Source organism: Oncorhynchus masou, chromosome 29, assembly GCF_036934945.1.
Source record: "Oncorhynchus masou masou isolate Uvic2021 chromosome 29, UVic_Omas_1.1, whole genome shotgun sequence".
NCBI lineage: Eukaryota > Metazoa > Chordata > Actinopteri > Salmoniformes > Salmonidae > Oncorhynchus > Oncorhynchus masou.
The window spans coordinates 98,032,449-98,059,780 of record NC_088240.1 but is presented as its reverse complement, the minus strand read 5'-3'; the positions used below and the strand labels follow the sequence as shown (position 1 = coordinate 98,059,780).

Genomic DNA, 27,332 nt, shown 5'->3' with positions numbered 1-27,332 from the left:
CTCTCTAACATCCTGCTGAGAGACCCTCAGCTCTGTCCTTCTCTCTAACATCCTGCTGAGAGACCCTCGGCTCTGTCCTTCTCTCTAACATCCTGCTGAGAGACCCTCAGCTCTGTCCTTCTCTCTAACATCCTGCTGAGAGACCCTCGGCTCTGTCCTTCTCTCTAACATCCTGCTGAGAGACCCTCTGCTCTGTCCTTCTCTCTAACATCCTGCTGAGAGACCCAGGGAGCTCTGTCCTTCTCTCTAACATCCTGCTGAGAGACCCTCTGCTCTGTCCTTCTCTCTAACATCCTGCTGAGAGACCCTCAGCTCTGTCCTTCTCTCTAACATCCTGCTGAGAGACCCTCTGCTCTGTCCTTCTCTCTAACATCCTGCTGAGAGACCCTCAGCTTTGTCCTTTCTCTAATATCCTGCTGAGAGACCCTCGGCTCTGTCCTTCTCTCTAACATCCTGCTGAGAGACCCTCAGCTCTGTCCTTCTCTCTAATATCCTGCTGAGAGAGAGCAGGGAGACCCTCGGCTCTGTCCTTCTCTCTAACATCCTGCTGAGAGACCCTCTGCTCTGTCCTTCTCTCTAACATCCTGCTGAGAGACCCTCTGCTCTGTCCTTCTCTCTAACATCCTGCTGAGAGAGAGCAGGGAGACCCTCAGCTCTGTCCTTCTCTCTAACATCCTGCTGAGAGACCCTCAGCTCTGTTCCTTCTCTCTAACATCCTGCTGAGAGACCCTCTGCTCTGTCCTCCTCTCTAACATCCTGCTGAGAGAGAGCAGGGAGACCCTCGGCTCTGTCCTTCTCTCTAACAACCTGCTGAGAGACCCTCAGCTCTGTCCTTCTCTCTAATATCCTGCTGAGAGAGACCAGGGAGACCCTCAGCTCTGTCCTTCTCTCTAACATCCTGCTGAGAGAGACCAGGGAGACCCTCAGCTCTGTCCTCCTCTCTAACATCCTGCTGAGAGAGAGCAGGGAGACCCTCGGCTCTGTTACTTCCTCATGGAACAGGCTAGAAGCCAGTCTGCTAGAAGCCAATTGTTCTGAACTCTAGAAAATGTCATCTCAGTTACACTCTCTTGTCCCCTTGCAGTTAACTTTCAAATTAATATTACAACGTTTTGTCCAGGAAACCTTCTTCAGAGTGTCATGTGTCATCCCAGTTAGATTACTAGCTAATACGTCTATTATTTAGTATCTTCTGTGTCTAGATAGCGAACGCCACTGCTCTGTGATGTCCCTGTTCACCAGGATAGCTAGCTGTCACACATCAGCTCAGATAGAACAGAAGGAGGAAGTTGTATCATGTATTTCCTGTTTTTAACATTCATAGATAGCCAACTCCATGATGAGCACCTGGACCGGTCCTCCAGCCATGAAGTCTCTGTTCACCAGAATGTTCTGCTGTAAGAGCTGTCCAAACATCGTCAAGACCAACACCTTCATCAGCTTCCAGAGCTACTTCCTACAGAAGGTATTTAACTGTCACACGTCACCTTAATTAACGTAGATCACGAGACTAAGTCTGTCTGTTAAATATCTGATCAGTTATGGGATACCAGTTACACACTGTAGAGATTTTTACTTTGTCACAGAACCTAAACCTTTAGGAAACAATGGCGGGAAAAAATCTGAATTAGTTTCCTTGGAAATTGCAAGAAATCTGTAATACTGTCGTCCAGTATTTTGACATCTGTAATGAGCTGTGTTTGATCTATACCTAGACCATGCCTGTAGCCATGGCTCAGCTCAGAGACATCCAGAACCTCTGTCCCAAAGACGTCCTTAACTTCATCCTGGACCTCATCAAGTACAACGACAACAGGAAGAACAAGGTGAGATGGGGTTTGTATTGTTGTGACCAATGAATAGAAGGGGACAGGGTGAAGGAGATGAACCGTTCAGAGAGTGTTGGACCAGGGGTCGCCATCGTTGGTAATTCTGTATGGTGTTCTGGAGTTGGTTGTGCTCACCACTGGGCCACACTGACCAGGCACTAATGCCTTTTAATGTTGTTGCCCTTCTCTTTTTCCTAGTTCTCCGACAACTACTACCGCGCCGAGCTGATTGACGCCCTCACCAACTCCCTGACCCCGGCCATCAGCATCAGCAACGAGGTGCGCACCGTGGACAACCTCAACGGAGACGTACGCCTCATCCTGGAGGAGATCACACGGTCTCTTAACATGGAGAAACTACTGCCCAGCTACCGCAACACCATCACTGTCAGGTAGAGATAATCACTACTCTAGATCCCCACTCTACATTATACTATATAAACTAAACATCCTGGAGGAGATCATCACTACTATAGATACCCACTATACATTATACTATATAAACTAAACATCCTGGAGGAGATCATCACTACTGCCCAGCTACCGCAACACCATCACTGTCAGGTAGAGATAATCACTACTCTAGATACCCACTATACATTATACTATATAAACTAAACATCTTGGAGGAGATCATCACTACTATAGATACCCACTCTACATTATACTATATAAACTAAACATCCTGGAGGAGATCATCACTACTATAGATACCCACTATACATTATACTATATAAACTAAACATCCTGGAGGAGATCATCACTACTGCCCAGCTACCGCAACACCATCACTGTCAGGTAGAGATAATCACTACTCTAGATACCCACTCTACATTATACTATATAAACTAAACATCCTGGAGGAGATCATCACTACTCTAGATACCCACTATACATTATACTATATAAACTAAACATCTTGGAGGAGATCATCACTACTCTAGATACCCACTATACATTATACTATATAAACTAAACATCCTGGAGGAGATCATCACTACTATAGATACCCACTATACATTATACTATATAAACTAAACATCCTGGAGGAGATCATCACTACTATAGATACCCACTATACATTATACTATATAAACTAAACATCCTGGAGGAGATCACACGGTCTCTTAACATGGAGAAACTACTGCCCAGCTACCGCAACACCATCACTGTCAGGTAGAGATAATCACTACTCTAGATACCCACTATACATTATACTATATAAACTAAACATCCTGGAGGAGATCATCACTACTATAGATACCCACTATACATTATACTATATAAACTAAACATCCTGGAGGAGATCATCACTACTGCCCAGTTACCGCAACACCATCACTGTCAGGTAGAGATAATCACTACTCTAGATACCCACTCTACATTATACTATATAAACTAAACATCTTGGAGGAGATCATCAGGTAGAGATACTACTATAGATACCCACTATACATTATACTATATAAACTAAACATCCTGGAGGAGATCATCACTACTGCACAGTTACCCAACACCATCACTGTCGGGTAGAGATAATCACTACTCTAGATACCAATATACTATGTAAACTAAACATCCTGAAGGAGATCATCACTACTGCCCAGCTACCGCAACACCATCACTGTCCGGTAGAACAGAAGTTAGGATGAAGTGGAGTAATAGTGCATGGTAAATGGTGGTGGTGGTAAATGAGGGTTGTAAATGGTGGTGGTAAATGTGGGTGGTGGTTGGTGGTGGTGGTAAATGAGGGTTGTAAATGGTGGTGGTGGTAAATGGTGGTGTTTAGTGGTGGTGGTGGTAAATGTGGATGGTGGTTGTGGTAAATGTAGGTGCTGGGTGGTGGTGGTAAATGTAGGTGGTAGTGGTGGTAAATGTAGGTGGTAGTGGTGGTAAATGTGGGTGGTGGTGGTAAATGTAGGTGGTGGTTGTGGTAAATGTAGGTGGTGGTTGTGGTAAATGTGGGTGGTGGTTGTGGTAAATGTGGGTGCTGGGTGGTGGTGGTAAATGTGGGTGCTGGGTGGTGGTGGTAAATGTGGGTGCTGGGTGGTGGTGGTAAATGTGGGTGGTAAATGTGGGTGGTAGTGGTGGTAAATGTGGGTGGTGGTTGGTGGTGGTGGTAAATGAGGGTCGTAAATGGTGGTGGTGGTTAATGAGGGTCGTAAATGGTGGTGGTGGTTAATGGTGGTGTTTAGTGGTGTTAAATGGTGGTGTTTAGTGGTGGTGGTGGTGGTGGTGGTGGTAAATGGTGGTGTGTGGTGGTGGTGGTAAATGGTGGTGCTGGGTGGTGGTAAATGGTGTGGTTTAGTGGTGGTAAATGGTGGTGTTTAGTGGTGGTAAATGGTGGTGGTAAATGGTGGTGTTTAGTGGTGATAAATGGTGGTGTTTAGTGGTGATAAATGGTGGTGTTTAGTGGTGGTAAATGGTGGTGTTTAGTGGTGGTGGTGGTAAATGGTGGTGTTTAGTGGTGGTAAATGGTGGTGTTTAGTGGTGGTAAATGGTGGTGGTGGTGGTAAATGGTGGTGTTTAGTGGTGGTGGTGGTAAATGGTGGTGTCTAGTGGTGGTGGTGGTAAATGGTAGTGTGTTTAGTGGTGGTGGTGGTAAATGGTGGTGTTTAGTGGTGGTGGTGGTAGTAAATGTGGGTGCTTGGTGTCTGTTTTGATTGGCCGCTTTACATTGTGTTGATCGATAAAAGATTGACCAAATAGTGGTTGACCCAAAGCGTCATTGTTGAGCTGGTGTGGAAGCTTTTTGGCCCTTGTACCCTCTCCCCAAATATTGCCAAACACGTCCCGTACAGGAAGCTAGTTGAGTGCCGGGGGAAACCTTCCCACCTGCATGATCTTATCAATCAAAATGCCTCAAAGGCACAATCTGCTGCTTTGATTTACAGTTGTAGAATTCCAAATCTTTTAACCCTAAAGGGTATTGGTGCGTTAGAAATCATGAACTTTGATTTAGGCTTATAGATGAGTGACCCCGCTCTCTCTCTCTCTCTCTCCTCCATCTCTCGCTCCCTCTCTCTCTCTCCTCCATCTCTCTCTCTCTCTCTCTCCTCCATCTCTCTCTCACTCTCTCTCCTCCCTCGCTCTCGTTCTCTCTCCTCCCCCCCTCTCACTCTCTTTCTTTCTTCTCTCTTCTCCCTCTCTCTTCACCATCCCCCTTCTCTCTCCGCCATCCCCCTCTCTCTCTCTCCATCCCCCTTTCTCTCTCTCTCCATCCCCATCTTCTCTCTCTCCTCCATCCCCCCTTTCTCTCTCCTCCACCCCCCCTTTCTCCTCCATCCCCTCTCTCTCTCCTCCCCCCCTTCTCTCCTCCACCCCCCTCTCTCTCCACCCCCTTTCTCTCTCCTCCTCCTCTCTCTCCCCTCCCTCTCTCTCCACCCCTCCCTCTCCATCCCCCTCTCTCTCTCCTCCCCCCCTCTCTCTCACCCCCCCTCTCTCTCCATCCCCCCCTCTATCTCCATCCTCCTCACTCTCTCTCTCCTTTCTCTCTCCATCCCCCTCCCCCTCTCTCTATCCTCTCTCTCTCCAGTTGTCTCAGAGCTATCCGGATGCTCCAGAAGAATGGTCATATTCCCAGTGATCCCTCTCTGTTTAAATCCTATGCAGAATACGGACACTTTGTGGATGTTCGTGTCGCAGCGCTGGAAGCTGTGGTGGACTACACCAGAGGTATGCACCGAACTAGTAGTAGTGAAGTGAGTAGGACACACCCTATTCCCTATGTAGTGCACTACATTTAGCCAGATCAACGTAGGGTTTGAATTAGTCCCATAGGGCTGTAACCAGAAGTAGTGCACTTGACTACAGAGCATTCAGAAAGTTTTCAGACCCCTGGACTTTTTCCACATTTTTTTTTTACATTACAGCCTTTTTCTGAAATGTATTAAATTGTTTTGTTTTCTCATCAATCTACACACAATAACTCATGATGACAAACCCAAAAAAATGTTTTTTTTAGACATTTTTGAAAATGTAAATAAAAATAAATAACTATCACATTTGCATAAGTATTCAAATATTTTACTCAGTACTTTGTTGAAGCACCTTTGGCAGCGATTACAGCCTCGAGTCTTCTTGGGTATGATGCTACAAGCTTGGCACACCTGCATTTGTGGAGTTTCTCCCATTTTTCTCTGCAGATCCTCTCAAGCTTTGTCAGGTTGGATGGGGAGTGTCGCTGCACAGCTATTTCCAGGTCTCTCCAGAGATGTTCGATCAGGTTAAAGTCCAGGCTCTGGCTGGGCCACTCAAGGACATTCAGAGACTTGTCCAGAAGCCACTCCTGCGTTGTCTTGGCTGTGTGCTTAGGGTCCTTGTCCTTTGGAAGGTGAACATTCGCCCCAATCTGAGGTCCTGAGTGCTCTGGAGCAGGTTGTCATCAAAGATCTCTCTGTAATTTGCTCCGTTCATCTTTCCCTCGATACTGACTAGTCTCCCAGTCCCTGCCGCTGAAAAACATCCCCACAGCCTGATGCTGCCACCACCATGCTTCACCGTAGGGATGGTGCCAGGTTTCCTCCAGACGTGACGCTTGGCATTCAGACCAGAGAGTTCATTCTTGGTTTCATCACACCAGAGAATCTTGTTTCTCATGATCTGAGAGTCTTTAGGTGCCTTCTGCAGGGTATAAGGCTGTAACGTAACAACATGTGGAAAGGGGGATGGGGGTCTGAATACTTGCTGAAAGCAAGAAGACGAGGTGCCATTTCACACACAGCCTAGTTCTCTGGGGTTGAACATCTTGACCCTAAATATCCCTCCATCACCAATCAGTCTGTTTTAATCTCTGGGGTTGAACATCTTGACCCTAAATATCCCTCCAGACTCACCAATCAGTCTGTTTTAATCTCTGGGGTTGAACATCTTGACCCTAAATATCCATCCAGACTGAATGTCACCAGTCAGTCTTTTTTAATCTCTGGGGTTGAACATCTTGACCCTAAATATCCATCCAGACTGAATGGCACCTTTCTCAGTCATCAGTCTGTTTCACTCTGTGGGCTGTAACATCTTGACCCTAAATACAGCTCCATCACCAGTCAGTCTGTTTTAACATGGGGTTGAACATCTTGACCCTAAATATCCATCCAGACTGAATGTCACCAGTCAGTCTTAATAAACCTGAACATCTTGACCCTAAAACTCACCAGTCAGTCTGGTTCCAGCCCTGAATGCTGATTCCATGACACCAGTCAGTCTGTTTTAGATCTCTAGTAGTAACATCACACTGACTCCTACCCAGAGAGTATTCATGCGCACACACACACACACACACACACACACTTCTTGTTATAGTTCCAGTAACATCACACTGACTCCTACCGCAGAGTAACATATACCCAGAGAGTATCTCTTCTTGTTATAGTAGTAACATCACACTGACTCCTACCCAGAGAGTATCTCTTCTTGTTATAGTAGTAACATCACACTGACTCCTACCTAGAGAGTATCTCTTCTTGTTATAGTAGTAACATCACACTGACTCCTACCCAGAGAGTATTCCTTCTTGTTATAGTAGTAACATCACACTGACTCCTACCTAGAGAGTATCCCTTCTTGTTATAGTAGTAACATCACACTGACTCCTACCTAGAGAGTATCTCTTCTTGTTATAGTAGTAACATCACACTGACTCCTACCTAGAGAGTATCCCTTCTTGTTATAGTAGTAACATCACACTGACTCCTACCTAGAGAGTATCCCTTCTTGTTATAGTAGTAACATCACACTGACTCCTACCTAGAGAGTATCCCTTCTTGTTATAGTAGTAACATCACACTGACTCCTACCCAGAGAGTATCCCTTCTTGTTATAGTAGTAACAACACACTGACTCCTACCTAGAGAGTATCCCTTCTTGTTATAGTAGTAACATCACACTGACTCCTCCCTAGAGAGTATCCCTTCTTGTTATAGTAGTAACATCACACTGACTCCTACCCTAGAGAGTATCCCTTTTTGTTATAGTAGTAACATCACACTGACTCCTACCTAGAGAGTATCCCTTCTTGTTATAGTAGTAACATCACACTGACTCCAACCCAGAGAGTATCCCTTCTTGTTATAGTAGTAACATCACACTGACTCCTACCCTAGAGAGTATCCCTTCTTGTTATAGTAGTAACATCACACTGAATCCTACCTAGAGAGTATCCCTTCTTGTTATAGTAGTAACATCACACTGACTCTATGTGGGGGTTTTTGTGTGTGTTTTTTAACATGCTGTCTATTGCTAGTTGACAGGAGCTCCGTGGAACTGCAGTGGCTGCTCAACATGGTCCAGAATGACCCGGCTCACTACATCAGGTACTGTGTGTGTGTGTCAGGTTTGTCTGTTGAGTTGGCTGCCTCATAGATAAAGATGCATCATGATGTATTTATCTGGCTTCGGGATATGGGGACATTTTGTCTTGAGGCAGCAAGACAACGGGGTGGTTTATTTAGTGCTGCGTAAAAACAAGGACTGTTACAGTGAATTTATCAACTGATTAACTCATTTAGACCCGTAGTCTGAGGAAATGTATTGATGATACTTCCTGCTCAGCAGGTTGAATCTAAATATATTCATTCTGAATCATCCTGTTTCCCTTATTAGTGGAGGAAAGGTGTTATGTGATGGTCTGTCAGGGAAAGGTGTTATGTGATGGTTTGTCCCAGGAAAGGTGTTATGTGATGGTCTGTCCCAGGAAAGGTGTTATGTGATGGTTTGTCCCAGGAAAGGTGTTATGTGGTCTGTCCCAGGAAAGGTGTTATGTGATGGTCTGTCCCAGGAAAGGTGTTATGTGATGGTCTGTCCCAGGAAAGGTGTTATGTGATGGTCTGTCAGGGAAAGGTGTTATGTGATGGTTTGTCAGGGAAAGGTGTTATGTGATGGTCTGTCCCAGGAAAGGTGTTATGTGATGGTCTGTCCCAGGAAAGGTGTTATGTGATGGTCTGTCCCAGGAAAGGTGTTATGTGATGGTCTGTCCCAGGAAAAGTGTTATGTGATGGTCTGTCCCAGGAAAGGTGTTATGTGATGGTTTGTCCCTTGGAAAGGTGTTATGTGATGGTTTGTCAGGGAAAGGTGTTATGTGATGGTTTGTCAGGGAAAGGTGTTATGTGATGGTTTGTCAGGGAAAGGTGTTATGTGATGGTTTGTCCCTTGGAAAGGTGTTATGTGATGGTTTGTCCCAGGAAAGGTGTTATGTGATGGTTTGTCCCAGGAAAGGTGTTATGTGATGGTTTGTCCCAGGAAAGGTGTTATGTGATGGTCTGTCCCAGGAAAGGTGTTATGTGATGGTCTGTCCCAGGAAAGGTGTTATGTGATGGTTTGTCCCTGGAAAGGTGTTATGTGATGGTCTGTCCCAGGAAAGGTGTTATGTGATGGTCTGTCCCAGGAAAGGTGTTATGTGATGGTCTGTCCCAGGAAAGGTGTTATGTGATGGTCTGTCCCAGGAAAGGTGTTATGTGGTCTGTCCCAGGAAAGGTGTTATGTGGTCTGTCCCAGGAAAGGTGTTATGTGATGGTCTGTCCCAGGAAAGGTGTTATGTGATGGTCTGTCCCAGGAAAGGTGTTATGTGATGGTCTGTCCCTGGAAAGGTGTTATGTGATGGTCTGTCCCAGGAAAGGTGTTATGTGGTCTGTCCCAGGAAAGGTGTTATGTGATGGTCTGTCCCAGGAAAGGTGTTATGTGATGGTTTGTCCCAGGAAAGGTGTTATGTGATGGTCTGTCCCAGGAAAGGTGTTATGTGATGGTTTGTCCCAGGAAAGGTGTTATGTGATGGTTTGTCCCAGGAAAGGTGTTATATGATGGTCTGTCCCAGGAAAGGTGTTATGTGATGGTTTGTCCCAGGAAAGGTGTTATGTGATGGTCTGTCCCTGGAAAGGTGTTATGTGATGGTTTGTCCCAGGAAAGGTGTTATATGATGGTCTGTCCCTGGAAAGGTGTTATGTGATGGTCTGTCCCTGGAAAGGTGTTATGTGATGGTTTGTCCCAGGAAAGGTGTTATATGATGGTCTGTCCCTGGAAAGGTGTTATGTGATGGTTTGTCCCTGGAAAGGTGTTATGTGATGGTTTGTCCCAGGAAAGGTGTTATGTGATGGTCTGTCCCTGGAAAGGTGTTATGTGATGGTTTGTCCCAGGAAAGGTGTTATGTGATGGTTTGTCCCTGGAAAGGTGTTATGTGATGGTCTGTCCCAGGAAAGGTGTTATGTGATGGTCTGTCCCAGGAAAGGTGTTATGTGATGGTCTGTCCCAGGAAAGGTGTTATGTGATGGTCTGTCCCAGGAAAGGTGTTATGTGATGGTCTGTCCCGGGAAAGGTGTTATGTGATGGTCTGTCCCAGGAAAGGTGTTATGTGATGGTTTGTCAGGGAAAGGTGTTATGTGATGGTTTGTCCCAGGAAAGGTGTTATGTGATGGTCTGTCAGGGAAAGGTGTTATGTGATGGTTTGTCAGGGAAAGGTGTTATGTGATGGTTTGTCAGGGAAAGGTGTTATGTGATGGTCTGTCCCAGGAAAGGTGTTATGTGATGGTCTGTCAGGAAAGGTGTTATGTGATGGTTTGTCAGGGAAAGGTGTTATGTGATGGTCTGTCCCAGGAAAGGTGTTATGTGATGGTCTGTCAGGGAAAGGTGTTATGTGATGGTTTGTCAGGGAAAGGTGTTATGTGATGGTCTGTCAGGGAAAGGTGTTATGTGATGGTCTGTCCCAGGAAAGGTGTTATGTGATGGTCTGTCAGGGAAAGGTGTTATGTGATGGTTTGTCAGGGAAAGGTGTTATGTGATGGTCTGTCCCAGGAAAGGTGTTATGTGATGGTCTGTCAGGGAAAGGTGTTATGTGATGGTTTGTCCCAGGAAAGGTGTTATGTGATGGTCTGTCCCAGGAAAGGTGTTATGTGATGGTCTGTCCCAGGAAAGGTGTTATGTGATGGTTTGTCAGGGAAAGGTGTTATGTGATGGTCTGTCCCAGGAAAGGTGTTATGTGATGGTCTGTCCCGGGAAAGGTGTTATGTGATGGTTTGTCCCAGGAAAGGTGTTATGTGATGGTTTGTCCCAGGAAAGGTGTTATGTGATGGTTTGTCCCAGGAAAGGTGTTATGTGATGGTCTGTCCCAGGAAAGGTGTTATGTGATGGTTTGTCCCTGGAAAGGTGTTATGTGATGGTTTGTCCCAGGAAAGGTGTTATGTGATGGTTTGTCCCAGGAAAGGTGTTATGTGATGGTCTGTCCCAGGAAAGGTGTTATGTGATGGTCTGTCCCAGGAAAGGTGTTATGTGATGGTCTGTCCCAGGAAAGGTGTTATGTGATGGTCTGTCCCAGGAAAGGTGTTATGTGATGGTTTGTCCCAGGAAAGGTGTTATGTGATGGTCTGTCCCAGGAAAGGTGTTATGTGATGGTCTGTCCCAGGAAAGGTGTTATGTGATGGTCTGTCCCAGGAAAGGTGTTATGTGATGGTTTGTCCCTGGAAAGGTGTTATGTGATGGTCTGTCCCAGGAAAGGTGTTATGTGATGGTCTGTCCCAGGAAAGGTGTTATGTGATGTCTGTCTGTCCCAGGAAAGGTGTTATGTGATGGTCTGTCCCAGGAAAGGTGTTATGTGATGGTCTGTCCCAGGAAAGGTGTTATGTGATGGTCTGTCCCAGGAAAGGTGTTATGTGATGGTCTGTCCCAGGAAAGGTGTTATGTGATGGTTTGTCCCTGGAAAGGTGTTATGTGATGGTCTGTCCCAGGAAAGGTGTTATGTGATGGTCTGTCCCAGGAAAGGTGTTATGTGATGGTCTGTCCCAGGAAAGGTGTTATGTGATGGTCTGTCCCAGGAAAGGTGTTATGTGATGGTCTGTCCCAGGAAAGGTGTTATGTGATGGTCTGTCCCAGGAAAGGTGTTATGTGATGGTCTGTCCCAGGAAAGGTGTTATGTGATGGTCTGTCCCAGGAAAGGTGTTATGTGATGGTCTGTCCCAGGAAAGGTGTTATGTGATGGTTTGTCCCTGGAAAGGTGTTATGTGATGGTTTGTCAGGGAAAGGTGTTATGTGATGGTTTGTCCCAGGAAAGGTGTTATGTGATGGTTTGTCCCAGGAAAGGTGTTATGTGATGGTTTGTCCCAGGAAAGGTGTTATGTGATGGTTTGTCCCAGGAAAGGTGTTATGTGATGGTCTGTCCCAGGAAAGGTGTTATGTGATGGTCTGTCCCAGGAAAGGTGTTATGTGATGGTTTGTCCCAGGAAAGGTGTTATGTGATGGTCTGTCCCAGGAAAGGTGTTATGTGATGGTTTGTCCCTGGAAAGGTGTTATGTGATGGTTTGTCAGGGAAAGGTGTTATGTGATGGTTTGTCAGGGAAAGGTGTTATGTGATGGTTTGTCCCTGGAAAGGTGTTATGTGATGGTTTGTCCCTGGAAAGGTGTTATGTGATGGTTTGTCAGGGAAAGGTGTTATGTGATGGTCTGTCCCAGGAAAGGTGTTATGTGATGGTTTGTCCCAGGAAAGGTGTTATGTGATGGTCTGTCCCAGGAAAGGTGTTATGTGATGGTCTGTCCCAGGAAAGGTGTTATGTGATGGTTTGTCCCAGGAAAGGTGTTATGTGATGGTTTGTCCCAGGAAAGGTGTTATGTGATGGTTTGTCCCAGGAAAGGTGTTATGTGATGGTTTGTCCCAGGAAAGGTGTTATGTGATGGTTTGTCCCAGGAAAGGTGTTATGTGATGGTCTGTCCCAGGAAAGGTGTTATGTGATGGTTTGTCCCAGGAAAGGTGTTATGTGATGGTCTGTCCCAGGAAAGGTGTTATGTGATGGTCTGTCCCAGGAAAGGTGTTATGTGATGGTCTGTCCCAGGAAAGGTGTTATGTGATGGTCTGTCCCAGGAAAGGTGTTATGTGATGGTCTGTCCCAGGAAAGGTGTTATGTGATGGTTTGTCCCAGGAAAGGTGTTATGTGATGGTTTGTCCCAGGAAAGGTGTTATGTGATGGTCTGTCCCAGGAAAGGTGTTATGTGATGGTCTGTCCCAGGAAAGGTGTTATGTGATGGTTTGTCCCAGGAAAGGTGTTATGTGATGGTCTGTCCCAGGAAAGGTGTTATGTGATGGTCTGTCCCAGGAAAGGTGTTATGTGATGGTCTGTCCCAGGAAAGGTGTTATGTGATGGTCTGTCCCAGGAAAGGTGTTATGTGATGGTTTGTCCCAGGAAAGGTGTTATGTGATGGTCTGTCCCAGGAAAGGTGTTATGTGATGGTCTGTCCCAGGAAAGGTGTTATGTGATGGTTTGTCCCAGGAAAGGTGTTATGTGATGGTTTGTCAGGGAAAGGTGTTATGTGATGGTCTGTCCCAGGAAAGGTGTTATGTGATGGTCTGTCCCAGGAAAGGTGTTATGTGATGGTCTGTCCCAGGAAAGGTGTTATGTGATGGTCTGTCCCAGGAAAGGTGTTATGTGATGGTTTGTCCCAGGAAAGGTGTTATGTGATGGTCTGTCCCAGGAAAGGTGTTATGTGATGGTTTGTCCCAGGAAAGGTGTTATGTGATGGTTTGTCCCAGGAAAGGTGTTATGTGATGGTTTGTCCCAGGAAAGGTGTTATGTGATGGTTTGTCCCAGGAAAGGTGTTATGTGATGGTTTGTCCCAGGAAAGGTGTTATGTGATGGTCTGTCCCAGGAAAGGTGTTATGTGATGGTCTGTCCCAGGAAAGGTGTTATGTGATGGTCTGTCCCAGGAAAGGTGTTATGTGATGGTCTGTCCCAGGAAAGGTGTTATGTGATGGTTTGTCCCAGGAAAGGTGTTATGTGATGGTTTGTCCCAGGAAAGGTGTTATGTGATGGTTGTCCCAGGAAAGGTGTTATGTGATGGTCTGTCCCAGGAAAGGTGTTATGTGATGGTCTGTCCCAGGAAAGGTGTTATGTGATGGTTTGTCCCAGGAAAGGTGTTATGTGATGGTCTGTCCCAGGAAAGGTGTTATGTGATGGTCTGTCCCTGGAAAGGTGTTATGTGATGGTCTGTCCCAGGAAAGGTGTTATGTGATGGTCTGTCCCAGGAAAGGTGTTATGTGATGGTTTGTCCCAGGAATGGTGTTATGTGATGGTCTGTCCCAGGAAAGGTGTTATGTGATGGTCTGTCCCAGGAAAGGTGTTATGTGATGGTTTGTCCCAGGAAAGGTGTTATGTGATGGTCTGTCCCAGGAAAGGTGTTATGTGATGGTCTGTCCCAGGAAAGGTGTTATGTGATGGTCTGTCCCTGGAAAGGTGTTATGTGATGGTTTGTCCCTGGAAAGGTGTTATGTGATGGTTTGTCCCTGGAAAGGTGTTATGTGATGGTTTGTCCCAGGAAAGGTGTTATGTGATGGTTTGTCCTAGGAAAGGTGTTATGTGATGGTCTGTCCCAGGAAAGGTGTTATGTGATGGTCTGTCCCAGGAAAGGTGTTATGTGATGGTCTGTCCCAGGAAAGGTGTTATGTGATGGTCTGTCAGGGAAAGGTGTTATGTGATGGTTTGTCCCAGGAAAGGTGTTATGTGATGGTTTGTCCCAGGAAAGGTGTTATGTGATGGTTTGTCAGGGAAAGGTGTTATGTGATGGTCTCCGGCTGTGAAGTAACAGGATGTTAACCTCTACTTTCTCTATGTTCATTCAGACACAAGATCCTAAGCATGCTGGGTAAAAACCCTCCCTTCACCAAAGCAGCCGAGTCTCCACTCTGCAACGAGGCTCTGGTCGACCAGCTGTGGAAACTCATGAACTCAGGTGAGACCTTAGTGCATCTTAAATGGCACCCTATTCCCTATGTAGTGCACTATGTTTGACCGGAGCCCACATACATCTTCTACGTAGTGCGCTGGACTAAAAGTAGTGTACTATGTAGCAAATAGGGTGCCATTTAAGATCAGACATAACTAATCAAACCTGATGAGACGCAGTACAGACAGAGACCACCAGGCCTGGCTAGTCAAACCCCCACCTGGGCTGGTGTGATATCCACTCAGGCCTGGCTAGTCAAACCCCCAACATGGGCTGGTGTGATATCCAGTCAGGCCTGGCTAGTCAAACCCCCATCCTGGGCTGGTGTGATATCCACTCAGGCCTGGCTAGTCAAACCCCCAACCTGGGCTGGTGTGATATCCACTCAGGCCTGGCTAGTCAAACCCCCAACCTGGGCTGGTGTGATATCCACTCAGGCCTGGCTAGTCAAACCCCCAACCTGGGCTGGTGTGATATCCACTCAGGCCTGGCTAGTCAAACCCCCACCTGGGCTGGTGTGATATCCACTCAGGCCTGGCTAGTCAAACCACCACCTGGGGCTGGTGTGATATCCACTCAGGCCTGGCTAGTCAAACCCCCAACCTGCGCTGGTGTGATATCCACTCAGGCCTGGCTAGTCAAACCCCCACCTGGGGCTGGTGTGATATCCACTCAGGCCTGGCTAGTCAAACCCCCAACCTGGGCTGGTGTGATATCCACTCAGGCCTGGCTAGTCAAACCCCCAACCTGGGCTGGTGTGATATCCACTCAGGCCTGGCTAGTCAAACCCCCAACCTGGGCTGGTGTGATATCCACTCAGGCCTGGCTAGTCAAACCCCCAACCTGGGCTGGTGTGATATCCACTCAGGCCTGGCTAGTCAAACCCCCACCTGGTGTGATATCCAGCCAGAGACGGAGTTACTGCTCACAAATTAAATCAAATCCATGTGTTTAATTAGCTAACCCCAACAGTCATTTATCAATGTTTGTGATGGTTTATTTATTTATTTTATTTTACCTTTATTTAACTTGGCAAGTCAATTAAGAATAAATTCTTATTTTCAATGACGGCCTAGGAACAGTGTGTTAACTGCCTGTTCAGGGGCAGAACGACAGATTTGTACCTTGTCAGCTCAGGGATTTGAACTTGCAACCTTTCGGTTACTAGTCCAACGCTCTAACGACTAGGCTACCCTGCCGCCCCTCCACTCTAAGGACTAGGCTACCCTGCCGCCCCTCCACTCTAACCACTAGGCTACCCTGCCGCCCCTCCACTCTAACCACTAGGCTACCCTGCCGCCCCTCCACTCTAACCACTAGGCTACCCTGCCGCCCCTCCACTCTAACCACTAGGCTACCCTGCCGCCCCTCCACTCTAACCACTAGGCTACCCTGCCGCCCCTCCACTCTAACCACTAGGCTACCCTGCCGCCCCTCCCTCTAACCACTAGGCTACCCTGCGGCCCCTCCACTCTAACCACTAGGCCACCCTGCCGCCCCTCCACTCTAACCACTAGGCCACCCTGCCGCCCCCTCCACTCTAACCACTAGGCCACCCTGCCGCCCCTCCACTCTAACCACTAGGCTACCCTGCCGCCCCTCCACTCTAACCACTAGGCTACCCTGCCGCCCCTCCACTCTAACCACTAGGCTACCCTGGCCCCTCCACTCTAACCACTAGGCCACCCTGCCGCCCCTCCACTCTAACCACTAGGCCACCCTGGCCCCTCCACTCTAACCACTAGGCTACCCTGACTCTAACCACTAGGCTAGGCCCCTCCACTCTAACCACTGGCTAGTCCACTCTAACCACTAGGCCACCCTGCCGCCCCAATGGTAAGAGTTGCACAACTGTCTGAATTCGATGTTTGAACTTTAACCTCATAGTCTCGTAGTCATTGTATCGTTTCAAATCCAAAGTGCTGGAATACAGAGCTAAAACCAGAATAGGTGCCGCTGTCCCAATACTTCTGGACGTCCCTGCATTACATTAGGGGCAGCAGGGTAGCCTAGTGGTTAGAGCGTTGGACTAGTAACCGGAAGGTTGCAAATTCAAACCCCCGAGCTGACAAGGTACAAATCTGTCGTTCTGCCCCTGAACAGGCAGTTGGTTAACTGTTCCGAGGCAGTCATTGAAAATAAGAATTTGTTCTTAACTGACTTGCCTAGTTAAATAAAGGTAAAATAAAAAAATAAATGTTCTAGGTCCTAACGTCAACTGTCTGTCTGACCCATTATTACACGACAATAACAAACTATAAGCAAATGTTCAGCGTCACATGACACGGACATTCCCCAGCAGGCTCATCTAAACCTCGTTTCAAAAGGTGCCAAAACGTTGTGAAATGTCTTTTCAAAGAGAGAGACGTTTTCTCTTTAACAGTCGTAAAACATCTGTTTCTCTCCCAGGGAAGAGAAGGATCACGTTTTATCGTGTTTGTAGGTTTGTCCATGTCTTGAGGGATACAGGGACCTGCTGGGACGGGCCTCAACAGGGGTGTGTCCCAAATGGCATCCAATCTCCAAATATACAGTGTGCTACTTATGACCAGGCCTCTGTGTAGTGCACTATATAGGGAATGGGGTGTGTTTTGGGATGTGGACCGTGTTTTGGGGAGTTTGGGGGGTGGGGCTCCTGGCACGGGCTCCAGTTACAATGAGGTCAAACACAGCTGAGAGAGCCTCGGAGAACACTAACCTGCTCAAACACGGTCTGTCAGGAGGGGCCTGGAAACGCAGAGCTGACGGGTGCTGTCTGAGACAGACAGAGGGAGACAGACAGACAGACAGAGGGAGACAGACAGACAGACAGAGGGAGACAGACAGACAGACAGACAGAGGGAGACAGACAGACAGACAGACAGAGGGAGACAGACAGACAGACAGACAGACAGACAGAGGGAGACAGACAGACAGACAGACAGAGGGAGACAGACAGACAGACAGACAGACAGTAAGAGGGAGACAGACAGTAAGAGGGAGACAGACAGACAGACAGTAAGAGGGAGACAAACAGACAGTAAGAGGGAGACAAACAGACAGTAAGAGGGAGACAGACAGACAGACAGAGGGAGACAGACAGACAGACAGAGGGAGACAGACAGACAGACAGAGGGAGACAGACAGACAGACAGAGGGAGACAGACAGACAGTAAGAGGGAGACAGACAGTAAGAGGGAGACAGACAGTAAGAGGGAGACAGACAGTAAGAGGGAGACAGACAGTAAGAGGGAGACAGACAGTAAGAGGGAGACAGACAGTAAGAGGGAGACAGACAGTAAGAGGGAGACAGACAGTAAGAGGGAGACAGACAGTAAGAGGGAGACAGACAGACAGACAGTAAGAGGGAGACAGACAGACAGACAGTAAGAGGGAGACAGACAGACAGACAGTAAGAGGGAGACAGACAGACAGACAGACAGACAGTAAGAGGGAGACAGACAGACAGACAGACAGTAAGAGGGAGACAGACAGACAGACAGAGGGAGACAGACAGACAGACAGAGGGAGACAGACAGAGGGAGACAGACAGAGGGAGACAGACAGAGGGAGACAGACAGAGGGAGACAGACAGAGGGAGACAGACAGAGGGAGACAGACAGAGGGAGACAGAAAGAGGGAGACAGACAGACAGAAAGAGGGAGACAGACAGACAGAAAGAGGGAGACAGACAGTAAGAGGGAGACAGACAGAAAGAGGGAGACAGTAAGAGGGAGACAGACAGACAGACAGTAAGAGGGAGACAGACAGACAGACAGACAGACAGACAGACAGTAAGAGGGAGACAGACAGACAGTAAGAGGGAGACAGACAGACAGACAGTAAGAGGGAGACAGACAGACAGACAGAGGGAGACAGACAGAGGGAGACAGAAAGAGGGAGACAGACAGACAGAAAGAGGGAGACAGAAAGAGGGAGACAGACAGACAGAAAGAGGGAGACAGACAGTAAGAGGGAGACAGACAGTAAGAGGGAGACAGACAGTAAGAGGGAGACAGACAGAAAGAGGGAGACAGTAAGAGGAAAACAGATAGACAGTAAGAGGAAAACAGATAGACAGTAAGAGGGAGACAGACAGACAGACAGTAAGAGGGAGACAGACAGACAGAGGGAGACAGACAGACAGACAGACAGAAAGAGGGAGACAGACAGACAGAGACAGACAGACAGTAAGAGGGAGACAGACAGTAAGAGGGAGACAGACAGAAAGAGGGAGACAGACAGAAAGAGGGAGACAGACAGAAAGAGGGAGACAGTAAGAGGGAGACAGACAGTAAGAGGGAGACAGACAGACAGACAGTAAGAGGGAGACAGACAGACAGACAGACAGTAAGAGGGAGACAGACAGTAAGAGGGAGACAGACAGTAAGAGGGAGACAGACAGTAAGAGGGAGACAGACAGTAAGAGGGAGACAGACAGAAAGAGGGAGACAGACAGAAAGAGGGAGACAGACAGAAAGAGGGAGACAGAAAGAGGGAGACAGAAAGAGGGAGACAGAAAGAGGGAGACAGACAGACAGACAGACAGTAAGAGGGAGACAGACAGACAGACAGTAAGAGGGAGACAGACAGTAAGAGGGAGACAGACAGTAAGAGGGAGACAGACAGTAAGAGGGAGACAAAAAGTAAGAGGGAGACAGACAGTAAGAGGGAGACAGACAGAAAGAAAGATAGAAAGAGGGAGACAGACAGAAAGAGGGAGACAGACAGAAAGAGGGAGACAGACAGAAAGAGGGAGACAGACAGAAAGCTAGAAAGAGGGAGACAGACAGACAGAAAGCTAGAAAGAGGGAGACAGACAAAGACAGAAAGAGAGAGACAGACAGAAAGAGAGAGACAGACAGAAAGAGGGAGACAGACAGAAAGAGGGAGACAGACAGACAGACAGAAAGAGGGAGACAGACAGAAAGAGGGAGACAGACAGAAAGAGGGAGAGAGTGACAGACAGAAAGAGGGAGACAGACAGAAAGAGGGAGACTGACAGAAAGAGGGAGACTGACAGAAAGAGGGAGACTGACAGAAAGAGGGAGACTGACAGAAAGAGGGAGACTGACAGAAAGAGGGAGACTGACAGAAAGAGGGAGACTGACAGACAGACAGAAAGAGGGAGACTGACAGACAGACAGAAAGAGGGAGACTGACAGACAGACAGAAAGAGGGAGACTGACAGACAGACAGAAAGAGGGAGACAGACAGAAAGAGGGAGACAGACAGACAGACAGAAAGAGGGAGACAGACAGACAGACAGAAAGAGGGAGACTGACAGACAGACAGAAAGAGGGAGACTGACAGACAGACAGAAAGAGGGAGACTGACAGACAGACAGAAAGAGGGAGACTGACAGACAGACAGAAAGAGGGAGACAGAGAGAAAGAGGGAGAAAGAGGGAGACAGAGAGACAGAGGGAGACAGAGAGACAGAGGGAGACAGAGAGACAGAGGGAGACAGAGAGACAGAGGGAGACAGACAGACAGAAAGAGGGAGACAGACAGACAGAAAGAGGGAGACAGACAGACAGAAAGAGGGAGACAGACAGACAGTGTGGACAATGGACTTATTATGTGTTGTTGCATCAAACCAGTTTGAGCTGTAAACGGTCCTCTTACAGAAATCTGTCATTTGAAAGACTTGCGTAACATTTGGAAGAATTAGCACCTTTTTTCCCAAACAAGGTCGATATTTTTACTGGACTGCTGGGGGGGGTTTGTAGATGTGATCTGAGGCGGCGCGACACTTGTTCCTGTTATGTTTATTGTAGCGTAATATTTCATATGTTTTGAATGTACTTCTGTGGTTGGTTGTGACTGTTGGCAGTGGACCGTCGTTCTCGTTGCCAACCCAGTTTATGACTCGCAGTAATAAACGGTTGATAATCTGCCGGTTGTGCTATTATTCCCAGCACCATAACGTCAGTGATTACATTCACACCACTTTATTATCATCTGGCTTGGAAAACAACTGACGAGGTCTTGCAAGGATCTGTTATGTTACATTTAAACCAGTTAATCTCTATTTTATCAGATGTTAAGCACATGATAACACTAACTATGACTGGAAACTGAATAAGCTACTGTAGTTTTATGCACAATGTGCATTTCTAGTTTTCTCAAAGCTTTTCTAAAACAAAGACCCTATTCCTAAACCGCTTCCTGTGTTTTTATGGATTTAACTTGACACGGTTATCTGTGATTCCATTCATACCAATGGATTTAACTTGACACGGTATCTGTGATTCCATTCATACCAATGGATTTAACTTGACACGGTTATCTGTGATTCCATTCATACCAATGGATTTAACTTGACACGTTATCTGTGATTCCATTCATACCAATGGATTTAACTTGACACGTTATCTGTGATTCCATTCATACCAATGGATTTAACTTGACACGGTATCTGTGATTCCATTCATACCAATGGATTTAACTTGACACGGTATCTGTGATTCCATTCATACCAATGGATTTAACTTGACACGGTATCTGTGATTCCATTCATACCAATGGATTTAACTTGACACGGTATCAGTGATTCCATTCATACCAATGGATTTAACTTGACACGGTATCAGTGATTCCATTCATACCAATGGATTTAACTTGACACGGTATCAGTGATTCCATTCATACCAATGGATTTAACTTGACACTGTATCAGTGATTCCATTCATACCAATGGATTTAACTTGACACGGTATCAGTGATTCCATTCATACCAATGGATTTAACTTGACACAGTTATCAGTGATTCCATTCATACCAATGGATTTAACTTGACACGGTATCAGTGATTCCATTCATACCAATGGATTTAACTTGACGTTATCGTGATTATCAAGTGATTCCATTCATACCAATGGATTTAACTTGACACGGTATCAGTGATTCCATTCATACCAATGGATTTATCACTGATTCCATTCATACCAATGGATTTAACTTGAAACAATTGTGATTCCATTTACAATGGAATCTGAACATTATCTTTTGATTCCATTCATACCAATGGATTGAAGCTGTAAGTGATTCCATTTAAATGGTTGAAGCTGATTCCATTCAGCCAATGGTTGAAGCTGTAAAGTGATTCCAAGCTGATTTAAGTTGGTATTGATTCCATTCATACCAAGTTGGTTGAAGTATTGTGATTCCAAATGGATTTAAAGACACGGTATTGGATTTGAATGGCTGTAAAGTTGTGATTCCATTCATGTAAATGGTTAGTTGAAGCTGTAAAGTTAGTTGAAGCTGATTCCATTCATACCAATGGTATCACTATCACTGGCTTGGCTTAGAAAACAATTGTGAAACCTTACAATAATCTGAACATTACTTTTGTCCAGCTGTAAAGTTGAAGCTGTAAAGTTGGTTGAAGCTGGTTGAAGCTGTAAAGTTGGTTGAAGCTGTAAAGTTGGTTGAAGCTGTAAAGTTGAAGCTGGTTGAAGATGTAAAGTTGAATGAAGCTGTAAAGCTGGTTGAAGATGTAAAGTTGAAGATGTAAAGTTGAATGAAGCTGTTGAAGATGTAAAGTTGAAGCTGTAAAGTTGAATGTGGTCAGACCCTGTCATGTCACTGTTCCCCCAGGTACGTCTCATGACTGGCGGTTGCGGTGTGACGCGGTGAATCTGTACTACACTCTGTTTGGTCTGACGCGTCCCTCCTGCCTGCCGCTGCCCGAGCTGGGCCTGGTACTCAACCTCAAGGAGAAGAAGGCCGTGCTCAACCCCACTATCAAGCCTGAACAGGGACCAGACACCACAGAGATGACTGGCAACACCATGGGCGTTCATATCCCTGTCATGGGCTTCACTAGCAGTGTAACAAGAACAAAAAATACTAATGATTTAACCTTTTTCATATAATTCAGATATTTTAGTGGGGACTTGGGCCTTATTGTGTCATATTAAATCTTCACCTAAAATCTTTTCTGTCAACCTCATCTGAGTTTTGTTATAACACTCATTTCCCTCTCTCCCCCCCCTCTCTTCTCTCCCTCCCCTCCCTTCTCCCTCCCTCCCTCCCTCCCCTCACTCCCTCACTCCCTCACTCCCTACCTACCTACCTCCCTCCCTCCCCTCCCTTCCCCTCCCTACCTACCTACCTCCCTCCCTTCCCCTCCCTCTCTCTCTCTCTCTCTCCCCTTCCCCTCTCCCTCTCTCTCCCCTTCCCCTCTCCAGCTGGATGAGGGCCTAATCACCATGGAGACAGTGTCCAGCGTGTCTATGTCCAGTGGTGTGGGCCCGCCCCCTCAGGGTCTGAAGAGGAAGCTGGACAGTGTCGTTGGCCCGCTGGGCTCGTCCTCACCGGAGCCAGGCCAGGTCCTGCAGGAAGAAGACACCAGTAAAAAATTCAAGATCAGAGTAAGGATCTCGAGCGCCGTGGGGAGGCCCTTTTACTGGTCTGGGCTTTCACTACAGGCTTTACCCAATAATGTGTGTGTGTGTGTGTGTGTGTCCGTGTGTTAATGTTCGTGTGTCCGTGTGTGTGTGTCCGTGTGTGTGTGTCCGTGTGTGTGTCCGTGTGTTAGTGTGTGTCCATGTGTGTGTGTCCGTGTGTGTGTCCGTGTGTTAGTGTGTGTGTCCATGTGTTAGTGTGTGTGTCCATGTGTTAGTGTGTGTGTCCATGTGTTAGTGTGTGTGTCCATGTGTTAGTGTGTGTCCATGTGTTAGTGTGTTGTGTGTCCATGTGTTAGTGTGTGTGTCCATGTGTTAGTGTGTGTGTCCATGTGTTAGTGTGTGTGTCCATGTGTTAGTGTGTGTGTCCATGTGTTAGTGTGTGTGTCCATGTGTTAGTGTGTGTGTCCATGTGTTAGTGTGTGTGTGAAGCATTTCCGGCTTCCCTGAGGACTGAAGCAGTGCCACTGTGGACTCAGTGTGTCTGGATTCATCTCGTCTTTAAACTGATACAATACAACTGGTGCAAACCCATTGCTGATCGTATTTGACTTGACGCGAATCACTGTGGGTTGCACTATCTTGTGAGGGTGTTGAATGATGATGATGATTCAGTTCAACACCGTGGAGGAAGATCAGATGGTTATGACTGATGATGATGATGTTTCAGTTCAACACCGTGGAGGAAGATCAGATCAGATGGTTATGACGATGATGTTTCATTTCAACACCGTGGAGGAAGATCAGATCAGATGGTTATGACTGATGATGATGATGATGATGATTCAGTTCAACACCGTGGAGGAAGATGAGATCAGATGGTTATGACTGATGATGATGATGATGATGATTCAGTTCAACACCGTGGAGGAAGATGAGATCAGATGGTTATGACTGATGATGATGATGATGATGATGATTCAGTTCAACACCGTGGAGGAAGATGAGATCAGATGGTTATGACTGATGATGATGATGATGATGATGATTCAGTTCAACACCGTGGAGGAAGATCAGATCAGATGGTTATGACTGATGATGATGATGTTTCAGTTCAACACCGTGGAGGAAGATGAGATGGTTATGACTGATGATGATGATGTTGTTTCAGTTCAACACCGTGGAGGAAGATGAGATTGACATGGAGAGTCCCCATGACAGCCAGGCATTCATCCACCACCATCTCAACATCCTGGAGAGGCCATCCACACCAGGTCAGCACCCCGTCGAACATCCTGCACTTATATCATTCTGCTTTCAGACAATCTAGTCCATTTTTTTTCAAGAACACGATGCACTTCTAGCTGATTGGCAATTCAGTACGTTAAATCCGTCTCTTCCTGTCTCCTCTCTCCCCTCCTCAGGTAAGGAACCTCCAGCCGTGGACCAGGCCGTCCTCTCCCTGCCTGTCACCCCCTTACCTTCTTCCTTCAGCAAAGAGTCCACCTCTTCCTCCAAACATAGCGGTGACCACCACCATCACCACCACCACCACGAGCACAAGAAGAAGAAGAAGAAGAAGCACAAACATAAACACAAACACAAACATGAGAGTAAAGACAAGGAGAGAGACTCCCATGCCTTCAGTAACAGCCCTGCTAGTGGACGCTCCGTGAGGTCTCCATCCATGTCTGACTAGAACACAGCTCTGCCTCCTGATTGGTCCTTCAGTAACAGCCCTGCTAGTGGAGGCTCCGTGAGGTCTCCATCCATGTCTGACTAGAACACAGCTCTGCCTCCTGGTTGGTCCTTCAGTAACAGCCCTGCTAGTGGAGGCTCCGTGAGGTCTCCATCCATGTCTGACTAGAACACAGCTCTGCCTCCTGGTTGGTCCTTCAGTAACAGCCCTGCTAGTGGAGGCTCCGTGAGGTCTCCATCCATGTCTGACTAGAACACAGCTCTGCCTCCTGGTTGGTCCTTCAGTAACAGCCCTGCTAGTGGAGGCTCCGTGAGGTCTCCATCCATGTCTGACTAGAACACAGCTCTGCCTCCTGGTTGGTCCTTCAGTAACAGCCCTGCTAGTGGAGGCTCCGTGAGGTCTCCATCCATGTCTGACTAGAACACAGCTCTGCCTCCTGGTTGGTCCTTCAGTAACAGCCCTGCTAGTGGACGCTCTGTGAGGTCTCCATCCATGTCTGACTAGAACACAGCTCTGCCTCCTGGTTGGTCCTTCAGTAACAGCCCTGCTAGTGGAGGCTCCGTGAGGTCTCCATCCATGTCTGACTAGAACACAGCTCTGCCTCCTGGTTGGTCCTTCAGTAACAGCCCTGCTAGTGGACGCTCCGTGAGGTCTCCATCCATGTCTGACTAGAACACAGCTCTGCCTCCTGGTTGGTCCTTCAGTAACAGCCCTGCTAGTGGAGGCTCCGTGAGGTCTCCATCCATGTCTGACTAGAACACAGCTCTGCCTCCTGGTTGGTCCTTCAGTAACAGCCCTGCTAGTGGAGGCTCCGTGAGGTCTCCATCCATGTCTGACTAGAACACAGCTCTGCCTCCTGGTTGGTCCTTCAGTAACAGCCCTGCTAGTGGAGGCTCCGTGAGGTCTCCATCCATGTCTGACTAGAACACAGCTCTGCCTCCTGGTTGGTCCTTCAGTAACAGCCCTGCTAGTGGACGCTCCGTGAGGTCTCCATCCATGTCTGACTAGAACACAGCTCTGCCTCCTGGTTGGTCCTTCAGTAACAGCCCTGCTAGTGGAGGCTCCGTGAGGTCTCCATCCATGTCTGACTAGAACGTTGCTCTGCCTCCTGGAAGGTCCTGTGAGTTCAACAGCCCTGCTAGTGGAGGCTACAAATCTCCATCCATGTCTGACTAGAACACAGCTCTGCCTCCTGGTTGGTCCTTCAGTAACAGCCCTGCTAGTGGACGCTCCGTAAGGTCTCCATCCATGTCTGACTAGAACACAGCTCTGCCTCCTGGTTGGTCCTAAAGTAAAGCCCTGCTAACTTGTAGGTCTCCATCCATGTCTGATAGAAACAGCTCTGCCTCCGCTAAATGACTTAAATGTAAATGTAAATGTAGTGGAGGCTCCGTGAGGTCTCCATCCATGTCTGACTAGAACACAGCTCTGCCTCCTGGTTGGTCCTTCAGTAACAGCCCTGCTAGTGGAGGCTCCGTGAGGTCTCCATCCATGTCTGACTAGAACACAGCTCTGCCTCCTGATTGGTCCTTCAGTAACAGCCCTGCTAGTGGACGCTCCGTGAGGTCTCCATCCATGTCTGACTGAGCTGTGAAACATCATCCTCAAGACTAGACTCCAACTGTCAGTGGTTCAACTCCTCTGAATAGACCTTACTGGTTTTCTGCGTGTCAACTAGCCTGAAATCCACACTAAATATTGCTTGTTTCAGAGCTAAGTTTAGTTTGAATTTGGTCTCCAAAATGGAGAACAATATTCCTGGTTGGATCTTCAGTAACAGGGCTGGCCCTGGAGTCTCCATCATGTGTAGAACAAGCTCTGTCTCCTGTTGGTCCTTAACCAGCACTCTGTGGACGTCTTCATTCCATCCATGTCTGACAGAAGGCAGACTCTGCCTCCTGATTGGTCTTCAGTCTCCCAGCTTAACCAACACTCTGTAACGCCTTCATTAACCACTAAGTTTAGTTTGAATTTGGAAAATGGAGCAGACCTGTGGGTCAGTGTAGGAGTCTCCCAGCTTAACCAACACTCTGTAGCGTCTTCATTAACCACACAGAGAGGCAGACCTGTGGGTCTCTCAGTCTCCCAGCTTAACCAACACTCTGTAACGTCTTCATTAACCACACAGAGAGGCAGACCTGTGGGTCTCTCAGTCTCCCAGCTTAACCAACACTCTGTAACGTCTTCATTAACCACACAGAGAGGCAGACCTGTGGGTCTCTCAGTCTCCCAGCTTAACCAACACTCTGTAACGTCTTCATTAACCACACAGAGAGGCAGACCTGTGGGCCTCTCAGTCTCCCAGCTTAACCAACACTCTGTAACGTCTTCATTAACCACACAGAGAGGCAGACCTGTGGGCCTCTCAGTCTCCCAGCTTAACCAACACTCTGTAACGTCTTCATTAACCACACAGAGAGGCAGACCTGTGGGTCTCTCAGTCTCCCAGCTTAACCAACACTCTGTAACGTCTTCATTAACCACACAGAGAGGCAGACCTGTGGGCCTCTCAGTCTCCCAGCTTAACCAACACTCTGTAACGTCTTCATTAACCACACAGAGAGGCAGACCTGTGGGCCTCTCAGTCTCCCAGCTTAACCAACACTCTGTAACGTCTTCATTAACCACACAGAGAGGCAGACCTGTGGGCCTCTCAGTCTCCCAGCTTAACCAACACTCTGTAACGTCTTCATTAACCACACAGAGAGGCAGACCTGTGGGTCTCTCAGTCTCCCAGCTTAACCAACACTCTGTAACGTCTTCATTAACCACACAGAGC

General features: G+C 47.3%; 1 protein-coding gene across 1 annotated transcript in view; it reads left to right on the top strand.

The window, feature by feature from the left end:
• The window catches only part of taf2 (TAF2 RNA polymerase II, TATA box binding protein (TBP)-associated factor), a 48,530-nt gene extending 22,249 nt beyond the window's left edge, over nt 1-26,281 (top strand). Inside the window, 9 exon segments of the mRNA XM_064946934.1 lie at nt 1,325-1,465; nt 1,716-1,826; nt 2,028-2,221; nt 5,365-5,504; nt 8,071-8,140; nt 14,419-14,528; nt 22,106-22,338; nt 24,026-25,623; nt 25,951-26,281. Of these exon segments, the coding sequence (XP_064803006.1) occupies nt 1,325-1,465; nt 1,716-1,826; nt 2,028-2,221; nt 5,365-5,504; nt 8,071-8,140; nt 14,419-14,528; nt 22,106-22,338; nt 24,026-24,553 (1,527 nt within the window). The 3' untranslated portion in view covers nt 24,554-25,623; nt 25,951-26,281.
• The last annotated feature ends 1,051 nt before the right edge of the window (nt 26,282-27,332 follow it).